This window comes from Neospora caninum, chromosome VIII (assembly GCF_000208865.1).
Source record: "Neospora caninum Liverpool complete genome, chromosome VIII".
Lineage (NCBI taxonomy): Eukaryota > Apicomplexa > Conoidasida > Eucoccidiorida > Sarcocystidae > Neospora > Neospora caninum.
The window spans coordinates 4,126,075-4,149,337 of NC_018395.1; the positions used below are offsets into that span (position 1 = coordinate 4,126,075).

The 23,263-nt window shown below is 53.7% G+C and overlaps 2 protein-coding genes and 1 non-coding gene across 3 annotated transcripts; 2 read left to right on the forward strand and 1 right to left on the reverse strand.

The window, feature by feature from the left end:
* Positions 1-424: 424 nt before the first annotated feature.
* NCLIV_035250 (GK18150, related) lies at positions 425-8,863 on the reverse strand (the record flags this gene model as incomplete). Its single annotated transcript, XM_003883726.1, has 11 exons — positions 425-855; positions 1,165-1,297; positions 1,757-1,969; positions 2,259-2,455; positions 4,639-4,835; positions 5,220-5,329; positions 5,668-5,798; positions 6,498-6,588; positions 7,000-7,161; positions 7,701-7,868; positions 8,768-8,863. 11 exons carry the CDS (start codon positions 8,861-8,863, stop codon positions 425-427), a joined length of 1,929 nt encoding a protein of 642 aa, XP_003883775.1.
* On the forward strand, positions 3,607-3,679 carry NCLIV_t100009. Its single transcript has one exon. It is a non-coding gene; the product is annotated as a tRNA-Glu (tRNA).
* A 3,002-nt stretch (positions 8,864-11,865) lies between the features above and the next one.
* Positions 11,866-21,419, forward strand: NCLIV_035260 (putative B-box zinc finger protein; the record flags this gene model as incomplete). Its single annotated transcript, XM_003883727.1, has 13 exons — positions 11,866-12,151; positions 12,536-12,806; positions 13,434-13,593; positions 13,986-14,063; positions 14,659-14,715; positions 14,993-15,078; positions 15,491-15,660; positions 16,143-16,222; positions 16,570-16,798; positions 17,297-17,327; positions 17,658-19,523; positions 19,902-20,409; positions 21,156-21,419. The coding sequence occupies 13 exons, from the start codon at positions 11,866-11,868 to the stop codon at positions 21,417-21,419; spliced, it is 4,086 nt and encodes a 1,361-aa protein (XP_003883776.1).
* Between the last annotated feature and the right edge of the window lie 1,844 nt (positions 21,420-23,263).

Below are 23,263 nucleotides of genomic sequence, written 5' to 3' on the forward strand. Positions count from 1 at the left end.
CAAAATTCTGTTCTAATCTGAAAAGAATTACCCTTCCCCGTTAGCTGCCGTGGCGTTTTCGCAAGCTAGAAGTCTACAGTGACCACTCCACGCTCGATGCTGAAAAACTTCGCTTTGCCGTCACGGAGGGCTGATGTGGCTGCTGACGAGCAGTCCCAGCTGATTGTGCGCATCACCAGATGTGCCGTTGGAAACGAGAACGAAAAAGGCATGAATATACGCTGGAATACGCCAACAAGCTACTGCGGCAGATGACAGCGTGAGACTTTCTTCTTCACTGGGAGACCTTTGTACAGTGGAACGCTTGGCCGCTCCGACTCTGAAGTTTGAACCATGTACCCTGCGTTGTTGTCGCCCACACTATGACGGGTCTTTCTTTACACCTGATCTGTCGAGCTCACACAGAGACAACTGCAAGGCATTGCTACATTCCATCGTACATCAGGTCGAGAAGATTCTGTTCAACAAGCTCTAAAATGCGTTCGAAGAACTTGGCGCGGCACTTTGGATCGTACATAAGCCCGTGGCTGCCGTCGAGCACGCCGATGCGGTTGCCGTCGTCCTGTTGCAAACCAGAACCGGGGGCGATGCCTGCGTCCGATCCAGCTTTACCGGTTGACTCTCTGTCGAGGGGTTTTACGGTATCGGTATCGCGCGGCGTACATTCCGCAGTGCTTGCATCGCCTCTCTTGTTGGCTGAGGTGTCGCTGCGGCCATATGAGCAAAGCTTCGATGGGTCTTTCCGTTCGGTTCGTGTGGCGGAAGGTCCCTCGACCAAGGAAAACCAATTGACAAAGTGCGATGGACTCTGGAGCTTCAGATCATCTCGCGCTCGAAAAACAGAGCATGGCACACCTGAGCAGCGTACACAGAAAAACAGAGGGTGCAAACACACTGTACATCGAGACTGTGTGTCTGGTCGTTGGGGAAGACTTTTGTCTCTCGCCATGGGAAAGTCTCAAGGAAGACTTCGAATGAAGACCTGGAGAATAGACCCCGGAAACGAGAAGTTGTTTCCGCCTCACCTGAGACCTGCTGAATCCGCGTGTTTACCTATTGTCTTGACTGTTCCCCGACCTTAGCGTGCCACGAAGAGCGATCTCGTTTTTGCCGCTATATAGTCTGCACTCAAAAGTTTTCTGTCCCACTGCACTTTCTACTGACCGAGAGGCGCGTCTCTCTTGGTAGGAATGTATTCGTCCAGCAGCAAGTGGTCGGCGCGCAAGAGCTTGCCGTAAGCTGCCCAGAGATCGGGCTGGAAGAGGATTTCATTGCAGCTCCATCCCCGAAGCTCCTCCTGCAATTTAGAGCATACTACAAAAACAGGACTTGGTTGGCGAAGAGACTAGACGCACATATCTGCCTGATATAGATCGGTGTGGCTGCATAGAGATTATCGTATGGATGCTGATCCGCAGGCATGTGCGCTACTCGTTCCATGGTGTTAACTGCAGACGCTCCTGAATGGTTGATTGGAGGTCTTGATGTCTTAGCCAATTGTAGTATCCTTACCGACGAAAATAAGCGTTTGAGGGTTTACTCAGAGGCTGACTGATGTGTGTGAATGCGCAACTGTGTTTAGTACACGCCCCGCACGCATATAAGACAGTTTCTGGGAAAATATCTGGCATCAACGCTTGGGCATGCCTCTGCCTGCGACAGGGCCACGTTGGCGAAAGGTGAATTCTAGTTGCTTTCTTTTCAAGTTCAAGAATATACTCTCACGCGCAGACGAGGTCGACGCTTCACCCCGTACCTGGAATTCTGAATCGCTGAGATGCCGCGTTTCCCTCCAAGGTCGCTCGCTGGGCGGAGTATCAGGGCTGACCATGGAAGCAAGAATCATTCGACCTGGGAGCCGGAACTTGGTGTCAGTCTCTCTCCTCTTTGCGATCGCGCAGGCAAGCTCGTAGGCAACCCAAGACCCCATGGAGTATCCCACCAGGACATACGGTACGCGCGAGGAGACCTGACATTGGGTGACAACGTACCACTCTTGCTGAGCGATGAGTAGTCGATGTGGTACAGAGGAACAGACATGGCTCTAGTGATCTACATCGAGTCCCTGCTGCCTTTTCGTAGCGGAGGCAACGATCCGCTGCCAAGTGTTCAGCTTTAGCTCCCGTGCAGTTTCCCTCCACAGGCGGGTGAGATGCACCATCCGACGGCTTCCTAGAAGTGTTTGAACGGAACAGAAACTCAACAGATCGAGTTTCGTTCAGTTCTTGTTCTTGACTCCAGCGGGTTATGGCACTTACTAAAGGAGCGATGACATCGAGGAGCTGCGCGACGCAGTTCTGTATTGTTGTGGGGACAGGTTCTTTACTCCGAAGACTTCGGCCTGGCAGCTGCACGGCAAGCAGCTGTACATCTTCCTTCTCACAGAAGGTAACAAGGGGATTAACGGTGGGCGCTTTCGGAGTCCCAACACCAGTCCACACGGTCAAATCCATTCCTGCCGTCGCACACGCACAAAATGCGGGTGGACATGCATTTGGAAACTCCGTACTCTGGGGGGATACTTTTGACATCGATGGTAAGAACATCACATCCAAAAAAGTGCACCCGTTGTCGTTACTGCGAAAGAACGCTTCGGGCGCTCGCACAACCGGGGCTCCAGGCGACAGAACTGTAGATATAGATGTACCCGCACGATCTGTGTTTCGTCATGCCTTTTTGGCAGATGCACGAACGGAGAGTGATTAGGAAGCTCTACGCTGCCTGGGCACTCAACAGAGCGAAGAAGTACGTTTGGATAAGCGCGCTCTCACCAGCTCCATGAAAGCAAAAAATTCGCATTGTTGGATTCTCTTTCAGTTCTCGCGGGACGCAGCGTGGAAACCACTTGTTGAAATCTGGATGTGGAACTCGTATTTGGTTCGGACTGTCCATCTTCGAGATTAGGGTGTGTAGCGCGCGAAACGTGGACTACACCAGGATACATACGGCCAATTGAGACAATCTCTTCGTTCCTTGTTTCCAGTGCAGACTGGCGTATCGTGACAGGGAGCATCACGACTTGTCTGCTCGCTGCATTAAGAAAACAATCTAGACAGATTTTTTCCGGCAGGCAAGATCGACGTCTCGAGCTTCACCCAGAAAAGAGGCAGAAAGCAATGGGAAGACACTGGACAGGAGGTTCTCCACGCCTAATGAAAACAGTGGATATCTGTTAACGCGCACAGAGGCAAGAAGTCTGGAAACCGGTTGTCGGCAACATCAGACCTACGCAATGTCTGGCAAGCGCAACTGCTCCAAGCTGGCCAACCTTCAGATACTTTGGTCCTGCATGCAGGGATTGATAGATGGATCCCTCAAGTCGTTTGTGGCAGAGGCCAAAAACAGGGAGAGCGCGAAAAAAGATCGCTGTCGCGTGTATACCGTGCGGGAGACATGCGTAGTCCCAATCCTCCACCGGCCAAAGTGCCTTCTTCACCAGATATCGCCCCGGCCACTCTCAACCGCACAGCGCCCTTCCAGCGTGTCGTACTCACTCTTTTTGACATCATTTCTTTAACAAATTATGTACAAGGACAATCGTACCGGATGAGTTGCAGTTTCGCTTCCTGACACGCAGCCACTACCACAGTCCCGAACAGGCGCTCATCCGTTGTAGTCTAGGTGGTTAGGATACGCGGCTCTCACCCGCGCGACCCGGGTTCAAGTCCCGGCGACGGAACTCTTCTTTTTCTCTCTCCTTGCTTCACCGGAAACACCGAATTTACGCCTAAGTCATTTATTTGCACCTCTGAGAATTGCGAGGGACACTGGAGCGACGGCCATTGTACGCGCACAGACGAGAGCCTGAGAGCAGTTGTGTTCTAAAAGTCGCAGTGTACGTTTCCTGTGGAAGCGGTATGTGTGATGCCTTACATCGTCCGTTGTTTCCTGTTTGCAATCACACTGTAATTGCTATTAGTAATTTGCAAGGCACTGTGTCAGTTGCGTTGGTTTCCGTGATGGGGAAGGACCGCAACGAAGTTTTGGTTGAAGCATGTGGTCCTTGTTTGCACGCTACAGAAACGGAGGAACTGTTCAAGGACTGCTTTCCTCTCGCTACACGCAGGTGCTCAGAAATCCAAAGATTTCTGGAACTGGTCATATGTGCTCTCGATGCTTTTTGTTCGCGGGGTTTGTACTACAAATCCATGCATGGCGTCCTCGAGCGCCACATGCCAGATAGAAACCCCGCACTCTGATAACACTATAGTCGCCCGGCTTTTTACGAAACAGAAACACACGAAATGCTGAAAAAAAGCGACGAGAGTGAAGGACAACGCCGCTGCAGAGTCGTGTACAGTACAAAGTTTTTGCCTACACGAAAGAAGTGGATCTGCGGTCACGTGTCTCCTGGTCGGAGCCCGTCGGAACAACAGGCGGACACATGAGACTGACATGTTCGACGAAAATCTGGAAGATCGTGCCTGGTAAGAGCTTCGTCTCGAGTCCGACGCCTGTTACATGTCCTTCTTCGCCTCTGCCTGGTGACAAAAGCACACGTTGGAAAAGTGCACGCCACATCCGTACTGTGTGTTTCTCTCCCCACCCCTTGTTCTGTTCCTCTACCGTGTCTTTCCTATCCTTTTCTTTCCTTCCCGGCTCGCCCTCTCATACTTTGCTTCTCTGCCTTTCCCTCACGACGTACTTGCTCCTCCTTCTTCTTCAGTGCGCGTTTGCGAATCGACAGACACCGTGGAAGGTATGCGGCTTCCCAGACCTTCCGGGGGACAGCGTTGGACAGCCAAATGATGCATCGATGGACGCAATAGGGGGAGATGGTTGTAGGGCCTCGCATGCTCCCGTTCTCGATTGCTGCCATAGCACTTTTGGCGTATCTGAAGGAGAGAAAGGAAAACGGCAAGCACTCTGCAAGGCGAAAAAAGAAACACACTGCACCGCGAGTCCACGTAGACAAACCAAAAGCATCTGCGTCAGTCACGCCTTCAAAGAAACCGACGCCCAGGAGTCTTTCGTAGGCACTACGGGCAGGAGGCCGATCGGTGGCCCTCGCCCCTCAACCCCGCCCATAAAGTTTGCCGTGTGCAGAAACAGTTCAAGTTGCTCTGCAGCAGCTACACGTCGAATATCCACTGATCTAATGCCACATATGGCCGTATACTCGGAGCCTGTACTCCACAATGGATATTCCCGAGAACGCTGGGCGGCGTGCGCTGAACTGAGCTCGGCGGTGTCGACAGTCCGCGGCAGCAAGAACTCACGTCTCAGTGCTGGGGGTCATCAGACTGGCTTTCCGCATCTTCGACAGTTTCGTCGTGACCAAGAGCGGCACGTGGCACTGAACAAGGATGTTCTTGCTGGCACATTCCGGCTGAGAGACATGCAATACACAGGTTCTTCTACACAAGACTCCGGTGCTACGGGCTGCTCAAGTTGGCGCCTCACTCGCACTGTACCTTTCTATTCGGCAAAGCACTCCTCTTCCCCTCCAACGCGGCAGCTCCACCATCCCTGTGGGAAACGCACTCGGGAGTGTACCACGGTAACGCCTGTGGGGAGTTTTTCGTCAAAAAACCTTGGCACGACAGCTAATTCAGAGACAGTTCTGTTTTTGCTTTCAGAACATGGGGCGACGCCGAAAGTCGGACCGTGACAGACCAGAGACGGTTCGTGTTCACTTCCGTAGCGACACACATGCACGCGGCCTACCTGGAGGGAGCGGCAGAAAGACTCCGCTGCAGCTTTTGTCGCCGAATAGGCGCAGTAAAGAGGATCGCTGGCGATCTCTGAAGCCCCGCTACCGACGCAGATGATTGCGCCACGTTTACGAGTGACCATGCCTGAGAAAGCACCAGACGCGAGGATTGGTAGGATAAAAGGCAACTTTAAGCGCGGTATCTATACCTGCAGGGTTACTAGAACCGTTTAAATGTACGTAGAAGATGCGCAAAACTATGAAAATACAACCTATAAAAGGCGCGAATGCAGTGGAAACAACCCGCGAGTCCCCGCAGGTAAAAGCCAAGCGAATGGAGAAGAGACGGACGAAAAGAAGAGAGAGGAAACCAAACCAAAAGGAGGAGAAACAGAAGAACGGAGAGTGGCGGGGCAGCATATGGAGGCCTGAGCGACACTAGGATACTCGTTCAACAAGGACCAGGAAAACCAAAGTTACCGAGAAGTTCTTCTTCTCTATCCACTCCATGAACATCCGTCTCAACGGACTCTGCTGGCAAAAAACAGCATCCCCGAGCCACCCACACCTCTCTCGTGCTCTTTCCTGATCGTCTCTGTTACGCCCTTTTCCCGTCCCTCTTCTCCCTGACACTGTCGACTGCGGCCTCTTCTTGCGTCTCACGGCGTCTTCGTTGGCTTCCGTGAAAAGCTCAGGAGTCGCCTTTCGAGAGGAGCACGGAGGAACGCGAAGAGCCCGGAAACTCCCTCTCGCTCTCTACCAGAGAAGATGAGAGGAGACATGCACAAGAAGGCTTGTGGAGAGAAACACGGCGTTGCAGCGATGGGAGCGACGCCGGACCTACCTGGATAGACCACTCGAGTGGTGACAAGCGTGGATCTGACGTTGACATTGATAAGCTGATCGAGAGTGTGCAGGTCCAGCTCATCGTAAAACTGCGCAGCACGAAAGACACACGCAAAACAACACAGATTCACACAGAATGACCCTCAGCAACTGACTTCCGCACGCAGACGAATCGTCACAAACGTGGAACCTGATAGGAATAACCCCGCGTTGTACCACCACTTCTGACCGAAAACGGACCTCATATACACAGAAGCAAAATCCGACATTTCCATAAAACGCACATGGCCGTTTCGGCTGTACAGACACTGTGTGCAGATGCCAACAACCCGTGCGAGTTCATACAAAAGTTCAAAAAACTCAGGGCTAGACGTGAGGTGCATGTACACCTCGATGTCTTTGGTTGTCCCCATCCGTTCTCAAAATTTCTCTTCCCTCCCGGCGAGTTCCATTCTTTCCCCGACTTGCTGTGGGAAGGACTTGGAGCGACAGTTTCTCACCATCGCATGCGGATACGAAATGCCGACGTTGTTCACCAGGATTCCCACGTCGAGGTTCTGCAGTGCAGCGTCGAGCTTCTGGAAGAGACTTTCCGTTGTGCCCTCCGAGAAATCAATCGCGAGACTCTTCACGCCTTTCACGGAAGGGACCGCCGACTGGAGCTGCGGCACACCAACAGCGAGAACGGCAGGCGAAACGCGGATGCAGAATTCCGCAAACCCCGGGACGTTCATCCCTCTCTCCTCGACTGGGGAATTCTTCCCCTCTTCCCGTTTCTCGTCAGCGTTCGCGCTGCCTCCGTTTCCTTATCGTTTGCCCAGAGAGCAGTCGCCTCGAGTGCGGCACAAGGAGAAGAAGATCGGTGAGGCGAGCCCTAACCCGCGTTTAAGGCCTGCAGCATGCGCGGGCAGCCGTGCGGGAGAGAAGAGAAAACTGCACGGAGAACCTCCACTCCCTCCACAAGAAGAGGGTCAAAAATAAGTGATAACTCTTGCCTGCGTGGCGCCCTCTCTCTCCGAAGCGAAAGTCGAGACCGATTTCTTCGCCCATACACCAACATACACACGGCACACTTGTATACACATTCACTCCCCTATAGGTATAGACATGCGCATGGGTAAATACATGGCTGCATTGAATATTACCACCTTCAGGAAAGAGAAATGTTCTCATGTGCAGGAATCGTTGTTTTCTCCCTTACGTCCTGCTCCGTCTGTCGGAGACGCTCCGGATTCCTGGAGACGAGGAAGACTTTCATGCCTCGCTTGGCAAGCTCAATCGCCATGGCCTTTCCGATGCCGTCCGTGGCGCCGGTGACCACGGCCCACTCGCCGAATTTGACGAGTTGGAATTTCCGGCTGAAGAGAGTCTGCGAAGAGGAGAAAACGGGGAGAGAAAAGGAACACCTGGAGAGACGCCCCCAGACCCTGAAAGAGAAAAACTGACCGCATCCGCTTTCCAGAGAGTAGACGCACCGCGACGAGCTCAAAAAGCCGGGCAGAGAACAGCAACACACACCGCGAAAAGAGGCCGCGGGGGCATGCGCGGCGGCCGCCGCTTGAGAAGAGACACAGGAGGAAGGGCGAGGAAGAAGAGGGGAGAGACAAAAGAGTGGAGAGACAAAGGAAGAACACGCGTAGTCGGGGTCGTGGACGGAAGGAAAAAAACTTCGGAGAAGAATCAGGCAGGCTCCTGACGGAGACGGGCACGAATGTCGTTAGGCTTCACTCAGGAGACTGCGTTTGCGGAGACTACGAATCTACAAAAAGACGGCGATCATCGTGTGAAAACAGACGTTAAATGAAAGAAGAAAGGCGACTCGAGCTGCCTCCCTAACCGCGTAGGAAGGAAAATGACCTTGAAGAGAATCCTACCAAACTGGGAATGCGCGCGACACATGATCCACAACAGTGCGAGAGACACCGTTCACCACAAAGAAAACGCCCCACAGCGGAGCGTTGACACAGCAAAACAAAAGGGAGGCAAATATTGCATGTGCATACCCCATATACGAATGCACATCTCTCTCCCTCTTTATATATGCATGCATACAAATGCAGATTCATATATCATATATATATATATATATATATACATACAATGACCTATACATATACCTATCTAGATACCTTTACATCAATATGTATGTATTTATGTATATATATATATATATATATATATATATACTTGAGCTGCATGAAGAAGAGTGGACGATACGCTGATACAGGAGAGGCGAAAGGGACAGCAACGAACGAGAGGAGAGTGTACCTTGAAGACTCGGCGCACGATCGACAGAGACGCATAGGCGAGAAGAGCTAGCCCAAGAACCGTCACCCCCAGCTGGAGGAGAGGGCAATGCTCCATGGCGCCTTGCACGTGGCTGTTGAGTGCCGCAACGCACTCGCAGCAAAGGAGACCCATCTCGGCTTCGCTTTTTCGCCGTTTTTTTGTCGGCTTCTCGTGCTGCTCTGCCGGACACGGCAGAGATGGTATGAGGCAACAGAAGGGACGATGGAGCGAAGGCGACAGAACCAACTTCCGAAAAGAAAAACTTGTCGACGGGAGGCTGCCGACCTTTTGATAGAGGCGAGAGAGACGAGAGAGGTGGGAGCGAAGCGAGGGAGAGAAAATAAAGAGAGGGGAACCAGGGCGGCGTTTTGAGCCGAAGGCGGTATGTTGGGGCACCACGGACGAAAACGTTCAAGACAGCGACAGTCGCAGATGGCGAGGAGACGAGTCGACAAGAACAGAGGCCCTTGGGCGCTGCACTACTGAGCAGCGTGAGAGGAGGCGACGCGAGACAGGACCGGACCCAGAGACGAAGTGGAGGAGACAGGGGGAGAGAAGGGGAGAGACAGGCGTATTTGTGCGGCAAGATGTGCTTGTGTGTTCCTCACGACGGAAGAAACGAAAGACACTTCGAGCAAGGCAAATGGATAAGGACTCACTGCAGCCTTTCTTGTTCCCTTCTCGGCACACACAGACGCACACCATGCATTCAGACGAGGGAGGTGGGCAGAGCAGTTCGCTCTCTGCTTCTCGTGGACAAGCTATGAGCCAGCGAAAAGTCGTACTCCAAATCACTGGAGACCCAGCTTCTCGATACGTCGTTTTGGCGCTAGACACATCCTTTTCCTTGGTTTTATTCTGCCTTCTATTCAGGTCCTTTTCTCTCCCTTTCGGGTTCACGCGGCACGAAAAAGAGCTGCTCGGTTCGCCCGGCGCCTCTGGGGGCGTCCGCGAAGGAGGGTGACGTGCCCCTGCCGTTCTCTACCATGCCATGTCAACCAGTCGTGTCTACCGACCTTTCTCTCCATTTTCCCTTGCATTTGATGCGTACGCTTGCTAGCGAAGTCTAAGAAGAGTACCGGGAGAAAACGCTCAAGAAGCTGGCTAAAGTTAAGTCATTTCTGCCCTACAGTTCAGCGTGTCCGAGCGGTGAGTCGCAGGCAGGGTCGCCGGCCGGCAGGCACCGTTCGTCAGATTCCGCTGTCATAGCGATTGCGAGCGATGCCCTCTGGATAAAAGAACAGCACCGCGCGGGAGTGCTCTTACCGAGAAGAAAGGCCTATGCCGGTGTGTCTTTGGGGAAAAGGAGACCGGCGTTCGCGACTTGACAAGCGGAAAGTCGCCGTGTGCATTTCTAAACAACAGGCGCACCTCACAGAATCGCCGAGTGCGGGCGCATAGTGACTGGCTCGGGTGTAGGTACACACGATCCTCGGGTTGGGATCCACAGGGGGGTACGGTTTTTTCACTCTCGCGGTTTTTCCCCGTTTTCCAGAGACGAATGGAAGGTCATCCCTCTTCTCGTTTCTGTGAGACTCCGTTTTTCAAAACCATGGGAAGGCGCATTCCAAACGAAGGACGAGTGCTGTCGCCCGGGAAGACAGCCCCGCCCGCCTGGCTGCTGCTCGCCTGGGCAGGCTCGCGTACACGCAAAGGCTGCCGCGAACATGTGCACGGCAGAGAACCGGAAGACAGAGAGAGCGACGGCGCTTGCTGAGCCGCCGCGGTGTAAACTCGCGAAAGGTTGAACACACAAAGTCGCAGGAAAAAACACTAGAAAAAGCGAACGATGGCTTCCATACGAAGCGCGAAGATGTGCAACGCACACGCAAAAGCTTCCGTTTTCCCTTCTTTCTCCCGTTCTCTTTTTCGCTGACAAGGCACACACCAGCGTCAAACGCGCGCGCGTCTTCGCTCGGACCGGCCAGGCAACGCCCGCCATGGCAAAGGTCTCACTCGACCGCGTAAGCGACAGTTCCCGTATGCTCCAAATTTTTCCCGTCATCCTTGGCTCTTTCGCAGTCCCTGCAATTCGAAATACGGGAAAGAATGAGTTGGTCGCCGTGACAGCGTAGGAAGGGAAAATGGCGACTCCGTTTCCTTCGCTTGTCTGTGCACCCCGTGAGGCAGCGACAGAGAAACGGTGAGGCCGACAACCGCTCCTCTGCTGTCTCGTTTCTTGTGGCGTTCTCGCCGTCTTCTTTCTTTTCTGTGTTTGTCACTCGTTTCCTCTTGCCCTTGGCAACGTCCTGGATGGTTTTGAAGCTCCGCCGTCTATGGGTTTGTTCCATTCCTCATCCTTATACCCAGTCTGCCTTCCAGTAGATCGCGATTCCCTTCTGTGACGGTCGAGACCCGACTCGCTGCTTTCACTGCTTCTCCCTGGTTTCCTTACGGTTCTTCTCATCTTTTTCTCCGTTGTTTCTTTCTCTTTCCTCGACTTGGGTGTCGAAGACGTCCCTCGTATTCTCTGTTGCCTCCGCCTTGGCGTGCCTGCTCGCTGTACCCGTCCGGTCCACGGTTTCTTCTCTCCCTGTCTTCCTCCTCTCTCTCTTCTTTTCGCTATAATTTCCCCTTCAGTCTTCTTCCAACTCAGTCGCATTCGCTCCTCTGCAGCTGCTGCCTAAAAAAGAGCGGTCTACGCGTTTTTCCAGTCCCGTGTTTCTTGCGCTTCGAAACGGCCGCTAACTCGCCCGTCTTCTTCCCCCTCTTCCTACTGCTCCGCCCCTCGCCGTCGCCTTCTCTTCTTTTCTTCGCCTTCCCAACGATCCCATCCTTCTGCAGCGACTGCTCCGTCGCTTTTGCGTCGCGTCCTCTCAGCCCTCTCTTCCGACTTCCCTCCTGTCTTTACGCATCCCCGCCTTCCCTCCCGTTCCTCTTCTCTGCTCCCTTTACCTTTCTCGCCGCGGTCCCCACTTCTTCGCCGGCTTTCCTACTCGCCCCTCTTCGTTTCTCCTTCTCTTCCGTGTCTTTTCTGTCTCCTCTTCTGTCTCTTCTCGTTTCCCTTTTCCCTCTCTTCTCTCTTTTCCCTCTCTTCTCTCTTTTCCCTCTCTTCTCTCTTTTTTTTTTCTTTTAAGATGGCACCGTTTGCCCCGAAGGCGCCTGCTTTCCCGCTGGCGGCGCAGTCCAACCGCCTGCCGCCTTCGGATCGCCGGGGCTTGGCGGAGCAGCGCGACGTAGACGGTCGACCGCTGCATGGAAAGGCGATCGAACCCGTGCACCCTCTGACAGTTCGTCCCCTGTCTCACGTGCCTCGCCGCAAAAGGCGAAACTTGGAGAGGCGACACGAAGGCCGAGGCGTCGTCTGGTCCTCCGAAAGAGAACAACTCCCGACGCTCCTTCTCCCGGCCCCCAGACCGTCAGGTAAGCTGGAAGCGCCGATGGAGTATGCGACGACGAGGAGCGCTGTCAACTCGCGCGCGCGCGCGCCACGCCTGGGGCGCTGAGGAGCGTTTTGTCGCCGCGACGAACTGGCCGTCAGGGCTACTCTCAGCTTTTCCCTTTTTGTTGCTAAGACACTTTCTGGACAGCTCGAGAACGTAACACACAAGACTTCGCGACTCTTCGTCGCTCGGCAGGAGCTGCCGGGGAGGTATCGGAATTGTAGCGAGATTTATTTGCCAAAGAAAGACGAAGCAGCGATTGCGCGCAGGAAGGACTGTGCCAAATGAAGGAAGGGAAAGGAGGGTTTCCCGCGTGCGTTCCCAATCCCTTTCCGTCGTTTTTGTCCCTCTGTTCTCTCTGCAGCTTCGCCGTGCACGGAGAACCGCGCATGCATGAGCTGCTGGGGCCGCGTAGGGACTCTGTATTGCTCGGAGTGCAGCAAGTTCTTGTGTGGCATCTGCGCAATCAAACTGCATGCGTCTGGGCCGAATCAACAGCACGTGATCAATACGGCCAGCAAGGCAGGCGTGTTCGAGATCGACGCTCCAAAGATCGAAGAAGAAGAAGAACCCGCCTCCACTGTCGATGACTTCGATCTCGCATTCGAGGACGACGTCTGGGAGACCATGAAGGAGTAGGCCGCCAGGAACAACAAAGAGAGGGAAGAGAAGAGGGAAAACGCGGAAGGGACAGCAGCGGAACATGCCGTCAGAAAAAACCCTCGAGAGAAAGCGAGAGACTAAGAAACCGAGCAGGAGTGCCGGAGAGGGGAGAGCTACAGACAGAAAGGGGGAGATGGCGGAAATTCCCAGGAGAGGCCGCAGACAGTGTTCTTTCAAAAACGACCGGGAAAGGCGGTTCGCGTCCTGCAACTGCTGAAAGGCTTCTAAAAACCCTTTTGAGAAACCTCCGTCTTCGTTGAAACTTTTTTGATACTTCTCTTGTGTCTCTTGCGTCTCTTGCACGAAGCATGCGACCAAAGATAGTGGCTGTCGTTCTCTGCCTTTGGCGTTCTTCTCGGTCCGCTTCTCACGTGTCAGACTCTTTCAGGTGGTCTTTTCGGCTCACTTTCTTCACACCTTTCTGCCTTTCCTCTGTTAACTCTTTCGTGGACGTCTCGCGACTCTCTGCGTTTTGTGTCTTTTCTCGCGCGCCTCTCTCCGCTTCTTCCGCTCCGGCGGCTGCCGCGCCTCCCTTCTTTGGCAGTGGCGAGATCGGTCTCTCATTCCGAAAAAGGAAACTTCCCGCTTTTTGTGCGCAGAGCAACGACTCCCTGCGAGCGTCACCCCGCCGAGCCGGTGACCCTCGCCTGCGTGACTTGCCGCTACCTCCCGCTGTGCGTCAAATGCGTGGAGACGCCCCTCCACCAAAAACACCAAATTGTCAGTGTCCGCGAGGCGGTCCCCGCCGCCCGAGACATGGTGAGCTCGATCTGCGCTTCCGCAAAACAGCGCGAAACGCTTTCCCGCCCCTCTGCCCACGCCCCTCGACAAAAGCCGCATCTATTCACAAATGTGTACAAATATATATGTATATATATAGATGTATATGTGTTTGTGCTTGTGAATACCAATGCATGCAGTGAGGCACGCCAGCACATTTGTTCTCTCGAAATGCAAATGTACGCTTGCGTGTGCACATGCGCCGGTCTGCCCACGCATACGTATATTTATATGTGAGTATACAGATGTCTTTATATGCAAAAATACGAATATGTGTGCGCAGAGTATTTGTGGGAGCAGTGCGGGGTAGCGAGAGCACAGAAGTGGGAAGCGGCTGAACGTGTTGAAAGGGATGCGAGTCTTTTTTTCAGCTGAATCAGGATTACTCGAATCTCGCCCGCCAGCTTTCTCAGCTCCAGCTTATCAGTTCGAGGCTCCGCACCGCCAAGGTGAGAGACTGGCCGATTTCCTGGAAACCTGCGTCTTGGTTCTGCGCAAGCACGCAGAGTGTCTCTGCTTCGGCGCGGCCGTCAGTGTGTTTCCCGGTTTTCTGTCCTCGTCTCTTTCCTCTCTCTGTCGCCCTACCGAAGGTCCCCCACCTCAGCCGACAAGCGTCTCTTCTTCCCTCCACTGCTGTCTTGCCGCGCCTCGCACCCCACGCGTTCTCCTTCGTCTCTGCCAATCTACGCTCCCTGGCATTCTTGTCGGTTATCTGCCCGTTGCCATCGGCATTTTACGCGTGGCTCCTCCAGCGTGAATTTGGACCTCCTGCCGCGTTCTGTCGGACCTCAAGCGCGCTGCATCTACCTCTGTGTACATCTGCGCATCCGCGTATCTCTCGGCACATCTGTACTCGCGCACGTCTACGTAGTGTAACTTAGTATAAGCTGTCGACTTGTGTGCTGTTCCAGTCCCTCTCAGCCGCAGCCTGGGGGCTGTTACCTGCCTATTCGCTTTCTGCGCCGCTCTCTACTGCGCTGGTGACCCTGTGTCGGCGCCACCGCGCGTTCACCTGGGGCGTCACTTCCTGCGTTTTGTGTCCAGAGAAAGGCGGCAGACCTCTCAGAGATCCATCAGCAGAAGATCGACGACGCATTCAAGGTGAGACGAGAAGATTCCGGAGCCTGACGGAAAGCGAGAACAGAACAGGAGAGAGCGAGGAGATAGAGCAAGGAGAGAGGGAGGAGAGAAAAGAGAGGAGATAGCGAAAACCACATTGAAGGAAGAGAGAAAAGAGAGGAGAGATAGAGAACCGTAGAGAGAGCAAGAATAGTGGCGAGAGAAGAAAGAGAAGAGAGAGGAGAGAGATAGAGGAGAACGAAGCGTGTTTTCATTTCACGTCAGAAAATCTATTGACGTCCTTGTTTTTGTTATTCAGGCTGTCCACAAAACCGTTGATATGCGAGTGGAAGTTATTGACCACCAAGTTCGTCAGCTGCAGCAACACGGCACACAGAGATTGAGGTACGTTCTCACCACAATCCGCAGGATCTCAAAACGCGAGTTTTTGCCGTGCGTATGCATTTACCGCATGCACTACTCTACACAAACACGCAAGTAAATACAGACACAAATACCCACATATGCAGTACCTAGCACAAAACCTATAATAACCAAGGGGACCATACTCTTTATCAAAATAGGAACGCATCCACTAACTACATTTTAGATTTGTATGTGCAAGTCGTCAAGACAGATGCGCACTCGTACAGAAACCGTTCCCGTGCCCGAATTCGTCCATTTGAGAAGCTGTCGAAGCAGTTGAAGGGCTGGCTGCATTTTCAGGTACCCAGGTTGAAGAGTTGACGAGGATCTTTCCTTGGCGTTCGGGAACACATTTGCTACGCCGATGTCTGGTCTCGCGATTTGCTTGCAGATTTGTGAATATGCAATGTGACACTTTTCGGCGGTATTTGGTCGCAAAGGGCCATCAAGTGGGGCTGCTCAACGAGTTGGGCAAACGGAACGAGGCGGCCGCGTTGAACGCCTACGTCAAGCTCAAACCTACCTTCGACGCTCTCGAGGGACAAGCCAATCATTTAGAAGGTCGGAGACACTTTCTCTAGACGCTTCAACGGGAGCACATCGACACCGTGCCCACGTCTCTCTCTTCCGGTGTAAATACACCCAGAGATGTGTAGACCGCCGCCAGAGTGTCGCAAGGAGGTATTCCAGGTGGCCCCTGTGCTTGATACTTTCACACCTATTTTTGTATTTCCATGTGGAGGAATGCCTCTGCGTGTTGACGCTTTTCCACTGGAGGTTTTGGTCCATCGTGCTCTCGATGAAACATCACTGCGTGTGCGGGCCCCGATTTGGGGACACAGACACGGTGTATCTCGACGTTGTCACTGCCGCCTACAAGCACGAATCTCTCTCTCTCTCTCTCTATATATATATATATGCGGATAGGTGCATACAGAGATAGACACGCATATATATATATATATATATCTATATATCTATATATTACGAGTCCACGTTTCGTTTCATCTGTGGGGAGGTGGCTGGGTGTCTGTTTTTCTCAGATATGCAAGCGAAGCTGAGCATTCCGTTCTGGAAGCTGACGCCAACGCACACGGAAGATCTTCTCAAAGAGGCCCAGACGGTAAGAGGAAATCTGTTTTTTGGAACGCCTGAAAAAGCGAGGAACTCTTCTTGCCCGCCGCTGTCTCGGCGCGAGAGCCTAGCGGCACATTCGCCTTCCGCGCCCTCTTCCGGCGTCGTTTTCCTTTGGTGGGGCTCTGAGAGTTTTATAAGCGCAAGGCTGCCGCAGGCACACCAAGAGCGAGGCACAGAGCGGCAAATGGATAAAGAGAGCCGAGAGACGCCTACCGAGACAGTGTGAGGTTCGCAGACGAAACGAAGGTTTTGAAAGAAACCGTTTCAAGTGAAGACACAAAAGGGTTTGGAGGAATTTCGAGGCGTTTGCAACCGTCTGTGGATTGTGTTCAGGCGATCTTCGACGCCTCGGACCACGTCACCGAGCTTTGCCATGATTTGACGGAGCTCGTGGAGAACTTCCGAGGCGGCAACTTCCCCCTGCAAGGGTGGCCAGGCGATTTCGTCGCGAACGAAGAAGAAGAAGAAGTCCTCGAGAAGAAGTTCCAAAAAGACAGGAGAGACGCACCCGTCATCTACAAGGACGGAAAAGTGCCGTATCGCGACTACTTTTTGGAAAAAGGTAGAAAGTCGTTCCACACAAAATCGAGCTCTGACCTCAAACCGCGTTAAGATACACGCTCGCGTACATACACCTACATATATCAAGTGCATATATCATAGGTATATCGTGTATCTATCATACACATATACATGGTATCAGATACATGATATCAGATACATGATATCAGATACATGATATCGTATACATGGTATCAGATACATGATATCATATACATGGTATCATATACATGGTATCATATACATCGATCATGTGTATCTCTTTTGGTGGCGATTCCTGCGTGTATGTAGAGGTGTGGAGGGGTAATGCGATTTATATAGTATGCAGAGGTGGGCATCTGCATACGCACGCAGAACCTGTGTGCACAAACCGCCCTGTCTTCCAGTGGCGATATTTCTGCATTCGAATCGAGGCCCATACGTGCTGCTTTGCATGCAAAGGCGAAGGCGGGCTTGGCCAGCTCCGCGCGTTTTCTGCCGCGTTTTTTTCTGTTTGCAGCGCCGTCGCAGTGCCAAGCCTTTGTCCGAAAGTAAGAGTCTGTCCCGGCTGGCGAGCTCGAGGGGGACCCTGACGATCACTGGAATGCCCCTCTGTGCTCACCACGTGTTTCGGCTCTCTCTCTTTTCTCCGTTCCCGGGTCCTCCCCCCAAAGGGTGCCTCTCTCGTGTTTTCGTCGCAGTCTCTGCTATTCTTGTGTATGTCCCTCTCCCCTCTCCCTTTTTTCCTCTTGGCTCCCTCGTTTTCTCGCGTTCTTCCCCTCACTTCTCTCAGTCTCTTTCCCCTCTCTCATCTCTCTTTTCTTTTCTCCTTTGTCTCTGATTCTCTCCCCCGCCTAACATCTCGCGCCTTCTGCCTTCAGAGATACGCTTCACATGCACTGGGAGATTCGCATGGTGACGGTCCGCGGGCACTACTTGTGCGTGCACACGACTGCGGAGGCGTCGTCGCCACTGGAGAGCGCCATTCTTCTCTCCAAGTCGGTGGTTTGCCGCTCGTTCTCGGATCCAGAAGTGACGGCAGTCGGCGTCATGGCGAGGCGCGACTACCCCTTTGGCCTCGAAGTCGTCGAGATGGACGCGGAGGGCGCGGCCCTCGAGGGATACTTGCTCCTCGCGGCCGAGAGCCACGAACTGGTCACGGAATGGATCACTATTCTCAGGAAGAAGTGCGCCAAGCGCTTCTCCTCGGCGGAAGTCCCGAACTTGCCTTGCGCCCCGCCAGGCTTGCCGCTGGGCGAGCTTCCCGACGCCATCGCCACCGCCGACATGCGCTACGGCGCCTACCACAAGTCCATGGCTGCAGGCGTCCCCGTTCGCGGTGTGCTGCAGGACCGCGTGGCGTCTCCCGACCGCAGCGACGAGTCGAGCGAGGAAAAGAGCGACGAGTCGAGCGAGGACGACTCCTCCTTCGAGTCCTCCGACTACACACTGTCGTCGGAGTCGACTTCCTCAGCGTCGCTGAGGCGCAACCGTCGCTGGCCGTCGGACCTGGCTCACGAGTCCGACGACGAGCCAGTTGACCGGACGCCTCCCCTCCCGAGGAGGCAGCTTCTCCCCGCCCCGCCTTCGCCGCCACCAGAGCCGAGCTCGCCGCAACAGACCGAGTCCGAAAGCGGCGACGAGTCTCACCTGATCCGGCCCTCTCTCGTCAAAGCCAGGGGCGCGTGGATGCGGCAGAAACCGCAGAAACAGCGGTCCGCCGACCGCGGCCGGGCGAAACCGCTCAGCATTCGGGAGCGCGCGGCCGCCTTCGAGCGCTCCAAGGCAGCCTCAAAGTCTCCAAATGTGACGTCTCCAGTGTCTCGTACGCCGACTCGCATCAGCGAAGGCGGCGGAGACGCCGTGGACGCAGAAGGTGGCGACACCGCAGGAGAAGAGACTCCCCTAAACGGCGCTGGCGGCACGCGAGAGGGTTCCCGCCGCTTTGTCAACTTGCATGCAGAGCTTCACCGGCGCACGCCGCCGGCCCTCTCTGCGAGGCGCGACGAAAGCGGCGCGGTGGGAGAGGCGGGCGGAGACAAGGGGAAAGCACCCGCGCGAGAAGAAGACTCTCAGAGACAGCGAGGCGAAGGCAAACGCGCAGAGGCGACGCAATCGAGACAAGACTCCCAAGAAACCAAGGACGACGAAGGCGCAGATGAAGAGGAACAGGGGGAAGATGAAGAGGACGAGGAAGAAGAGGAGGAAGAGGAAGAAGAGGAAGAGGAGGAAGAGGAAGAAGAGGAAGAGGAGGAAGAGGAGGAAGAGGAAGAGAGGGAAGAGGAGGAAGAGGAAGAGAGGGAAGAGGAGGAAGAGGAAGAGGAAGAAGAGGAGGAAGGGAGTGAAGGAGATCGTCGGGGAAAGAAGGGAGTGCAACAAGAGATGCGGTTTTTCTTTCCTGGTCCACGGCCTGGGCTGAGCCCTATGCGCGACATTTCCGCTGCGACGTCTGTGGGAGATCAGAATGAAGCAGACGAAGAATATCCGTCTTTCCTGCATGCGCGGGAGAGACGCAGCGCAGAGGCGCGTCATTTGCGCAGTCCGCATGACGGGCAAGCGACTGCGCGGCAGAGAAGCGAGGAAGAGCCTTCCGCGGAGGAGCGGCGCAGCGCGCGAGAGGCCGAGGCGATCGCGCGGCACACAGTCTTGCGAGAAGACGAGGCTTGGCTGTCTGGTGATTCGGAACTTCTCGCAGTGAACAGAGCAGCGGGCTCCGCCCGCTTTTTGGGAGAAGCAAAGGCTGCGAGGTGAGAACCGAGAGGCGGGAAACGGCTAGGAGGCAGAGACGTGGAGCAGCGAAGAGAGAAAGCAACCGAGGAAGAGAGGAGAAAGGGGGACCAGACGGAAGAAGAAAGGGAGGCGAGGGGACAGAAGAATGGGGGGGGGGGGGGGGAAGAAAAAGGAAGAAAGGGAGAAAAACGGAGGACCAGACGAAGAGGAGAGCGGTGGAAAAGCCCAGCGTGGAGCGTTGGAGAAGGGAGAAACACTGGAGAGACGCTCGCGGGGGAGAACAGGAGAGTCACCAGAAAAGCATTTGCATGTTGGTAGGTGACGCCTGACACTGGCGCTATCACTGTCACCCCTCTTTTCTTCTGCCTTCCTCTGTTGCTGCGTTTTCGCTTCAGCCGACTTGCCGGCGCGTCTCCTCTCCCCCGAGCAAAGGCAGCAGAAGCTACTGCTTCCTCGTCCTCTTCGTCCTCTTTGTCCTCTTCGTCCTCTTTGTCCTCTTCGTCCTCTTTCTCTTCTTCTGTTTCTTCTGTCTGTTCTTCGCTTGCCCCTCGCTCGCACCGAGAAGCGGAGACGGACCAGGCCGCGTGGCCACGCACCTTCCTGCACGTGCACGGGGCTGTGGCGGCGAGCGTGCGAGGTCCGGACTCTCGGAGACGAAGGACAGGGCCCAAGATGCGTGCCGCGCCGATGATGATTCGCCTCCCGCCCTCCTCTGCGCTTCCAAAGTTTGTGCATGTGCACTCGGTCTCCTTTGCTCCGGACGCCTTCGTCTCGCCCCGCAGAGAAGACGCGAGCGGCGCAGGGGAGGAAGAGAGCGTCGCGACGATTCAGCAAAGAGCCGGAAAGGGCCGGGAGACACGCGCGACGGAGGCCCCGACACGCGACGCAGCTGACCCAGCCAAAGTAAGCAGAAAGACGACGAGAGATTCGACAAACAATTCTACATCGAAACGGTGCATGCAATACGGCCAAGCATTACTGGCACACATACATATTTATATATATTTATATATAGTTATATATATGTAGATAGATAGATACACACACATATGTACAAGTACATGCGTAATATACATCGAAATACATGCACAGGTACACATGTACTCGTACAAAAAATACACGTTTCCGTGCACGTACAAATGCATAGATCTACTTTTCAGCTGAGGGCCCGGAGTCCGTTGTTTCCAGGTTGTGTACTGCGTCAGGGAGGAGCACAGTCGGTCTTGGTTTCTCTTACTCCATTATGCAAGTTCCTGGTCTAGCGCACTGGGAACGTGGACGCAGACGACTCGAGGTTGCGAGAGGGATCCAGGAAATAAGAGAGCGCGCTGCGTGTGCCTTCTGTTCGCGAAACTTCTTTTCTGTGAGCTTCCCGCGTTTCGGGAGAGTGTGCGTGGTCTCTGGGCTCGAATTCCACTTGCCTGTGCACGTGCTCTCGCTGTCGAGACACCCGGCTGCTTCAAGCGGAAACGTCTTCTCTGTCTTTCGGTCTCCCTCTCGCGCGAAATCTCTTGCTCACTCTCTCGACACGGCCCTCAAAACTTTGTGCTTCTTGTCCTCGGCTCGCGTAGGCGTGTTCTGCCGTGTTTTTGCGCGCCGTTTTCTAAAAAACGTGCTGCTTCCTTCTCTGCCTTTCCGCGACTTCGCAGACTCCCCTTCGCTCGGCGCGGATTCGCAACGCTCTCCCCCATATCGAGAGGTCTTCTTCTTCCGTTTCTTCTGGGACGCGGGTGGTTCGCTACGCCGATCCACAGAGGCTCCACGGGCACGTGGTGAAGGCGGCGCCTGCGAGGCCACCACGGAAGAGAGAACCCGTCGCTGCTGCCGCGCCTGCGACTCCAGAAGATCCACCGGTCAGCCCGCGGACAATTCGAATCATGCTCGAGCAAATTGGAACGAGGAAAATCGGCTAATGCACCAAAGGAAGAAGAGAAAACGCGAGGGAAGATGAGAGGAGAGAGAAGAGAAAACGTGAGGGAAGAAGAGAGAGAAGAAGAGAAGGTAGGAGAGAGAAGAGAGGGGAGGAGAGAGAAGAAGAGAAAACGTGAGGGAAGATGAGAGGAGAAAAGACGGAGGAAACGAAAAAGAGGATACGGGAAGAGGTGCCGTCATCTCTGTTTTTTGTTGGGTCGTCACCCGAGAAATCTCAAGAGACGCCCAGCAATGCTGTTCGAGGAAAATGCGTGGAGGACGTCAACCTTTTTTGTGGAGAGGATGATGGGAGGATGAACAAGGAGCTGCTTTTCCCTCTGTTACACACGGAAATGATGGGCGCACTTGCATACATGTGTAGGTGCGCGTTTCTGTATCTGTTTCTTGCATGCGCCGATCTGTTTGTCTGCCTACGTGGTTGCGTGTGCATGCGCCCCAATGGAGGTGAATGCCGGCGCGTTGTGCTTGGATGTTCTCCACTGTTTTTGTCAAGACAGCCAAGTTGACTCGGGAAGTGTTCTGTTTAGCAGAAATGCGGAAGAAGCTTCTCGAAGCTTTGTTCCTTCGTGTGAAAGCCTCCACGAAAAACATGGAACACAAGTAGATTGTACCACATATATACTCTATATATATACATATATTATATGTGTATGGGCATATTTTCATATTCTTTCTTTAGGAGAGACGAGCGCGAAAAACCAAGGGAAAGGAATTTTTGCTCTCCGTGATTCTCCATCTGCATCGACAGGGTGTTTAGCGTTCACTTTTAGCTACCAGAGAGGCGTCACTTTGAAGTTTATCCTTTTAGGCGTTACCTGACGGGAAAAGGTCTTCTGACTAGAATACAACATGCAAAAACTCGCACGAAAAAACAAGACTTGGATCTCGTCGAGGACTCTACACATAGGCACCGCCAGCGTGAATACACACACATATACATATATATACGTGCATGTGTAAAAACATATATATATATATATATCGATGTATATATCGATGTATCCTTGTCACATTTTGGTGGGAGCTGTACGCCCGTACCGGTGAACAGTTTTATGTCTTGGCACGTAAGAAAGACGCGCCCCCGAAAGCATTTTCGTTTCCTCTGAGAACCGGAGCATTTTGACTGTATCCGCAACATGCCTGCGTCCAAAACGCTGACAATTCTTCCAAGTTCTCAGTCCGCTTTCCTTCCTCTCGAGCATATCTTTCGTCTCTCCTTCCTGTGCGATGCTCCCCTCGGCCACCCACTCTCTCTTTCGCACTTGGTTTCCTCGTCTTTCTTCTTTCTTTGTTCATTTCTTTCGTGTACTCTTGCCTGTTCGTCCAATGGACGGAAGCGCACGGGAGTCTCTGCTGTCTCTGTCTCTTCGTCTTCTCTCTTGCTGCCGAGACGGCAAACTCGACAGGTCCCGGCGAGTCTTTTTCGCATCGCCTCGCTCTGCTCCGCGCCGGGAACGCAGCGAGGCGCGATCGCGGTCGACTGCGGCGCATCCACACAGCGGAAAAATCCGTTTCATTTTCGCGGCGGAATCAACGTTTGATCCCAGGACACCGAGGCAGCGCCTTCGAACTCGCGAAAATTTCTGCATCCATTTTGGCAGAAGGATAGCTGCCTCTGACTGACGCGGCGCGTCCGCCGCCAGCATATGCAGGGATCGCAAAAAAAAAATGTTCCACGCAGAAGGTGAAAATTTGATCAGCAAGAACTCGAAAGAGAACACGTGCCTCGCCACGCACAATCCTATAACTATCTATACCTATAAATATGCATGTGTATCTATATATATCTGTATATATTTGTGTTTATCCGGACATATGTATCTTT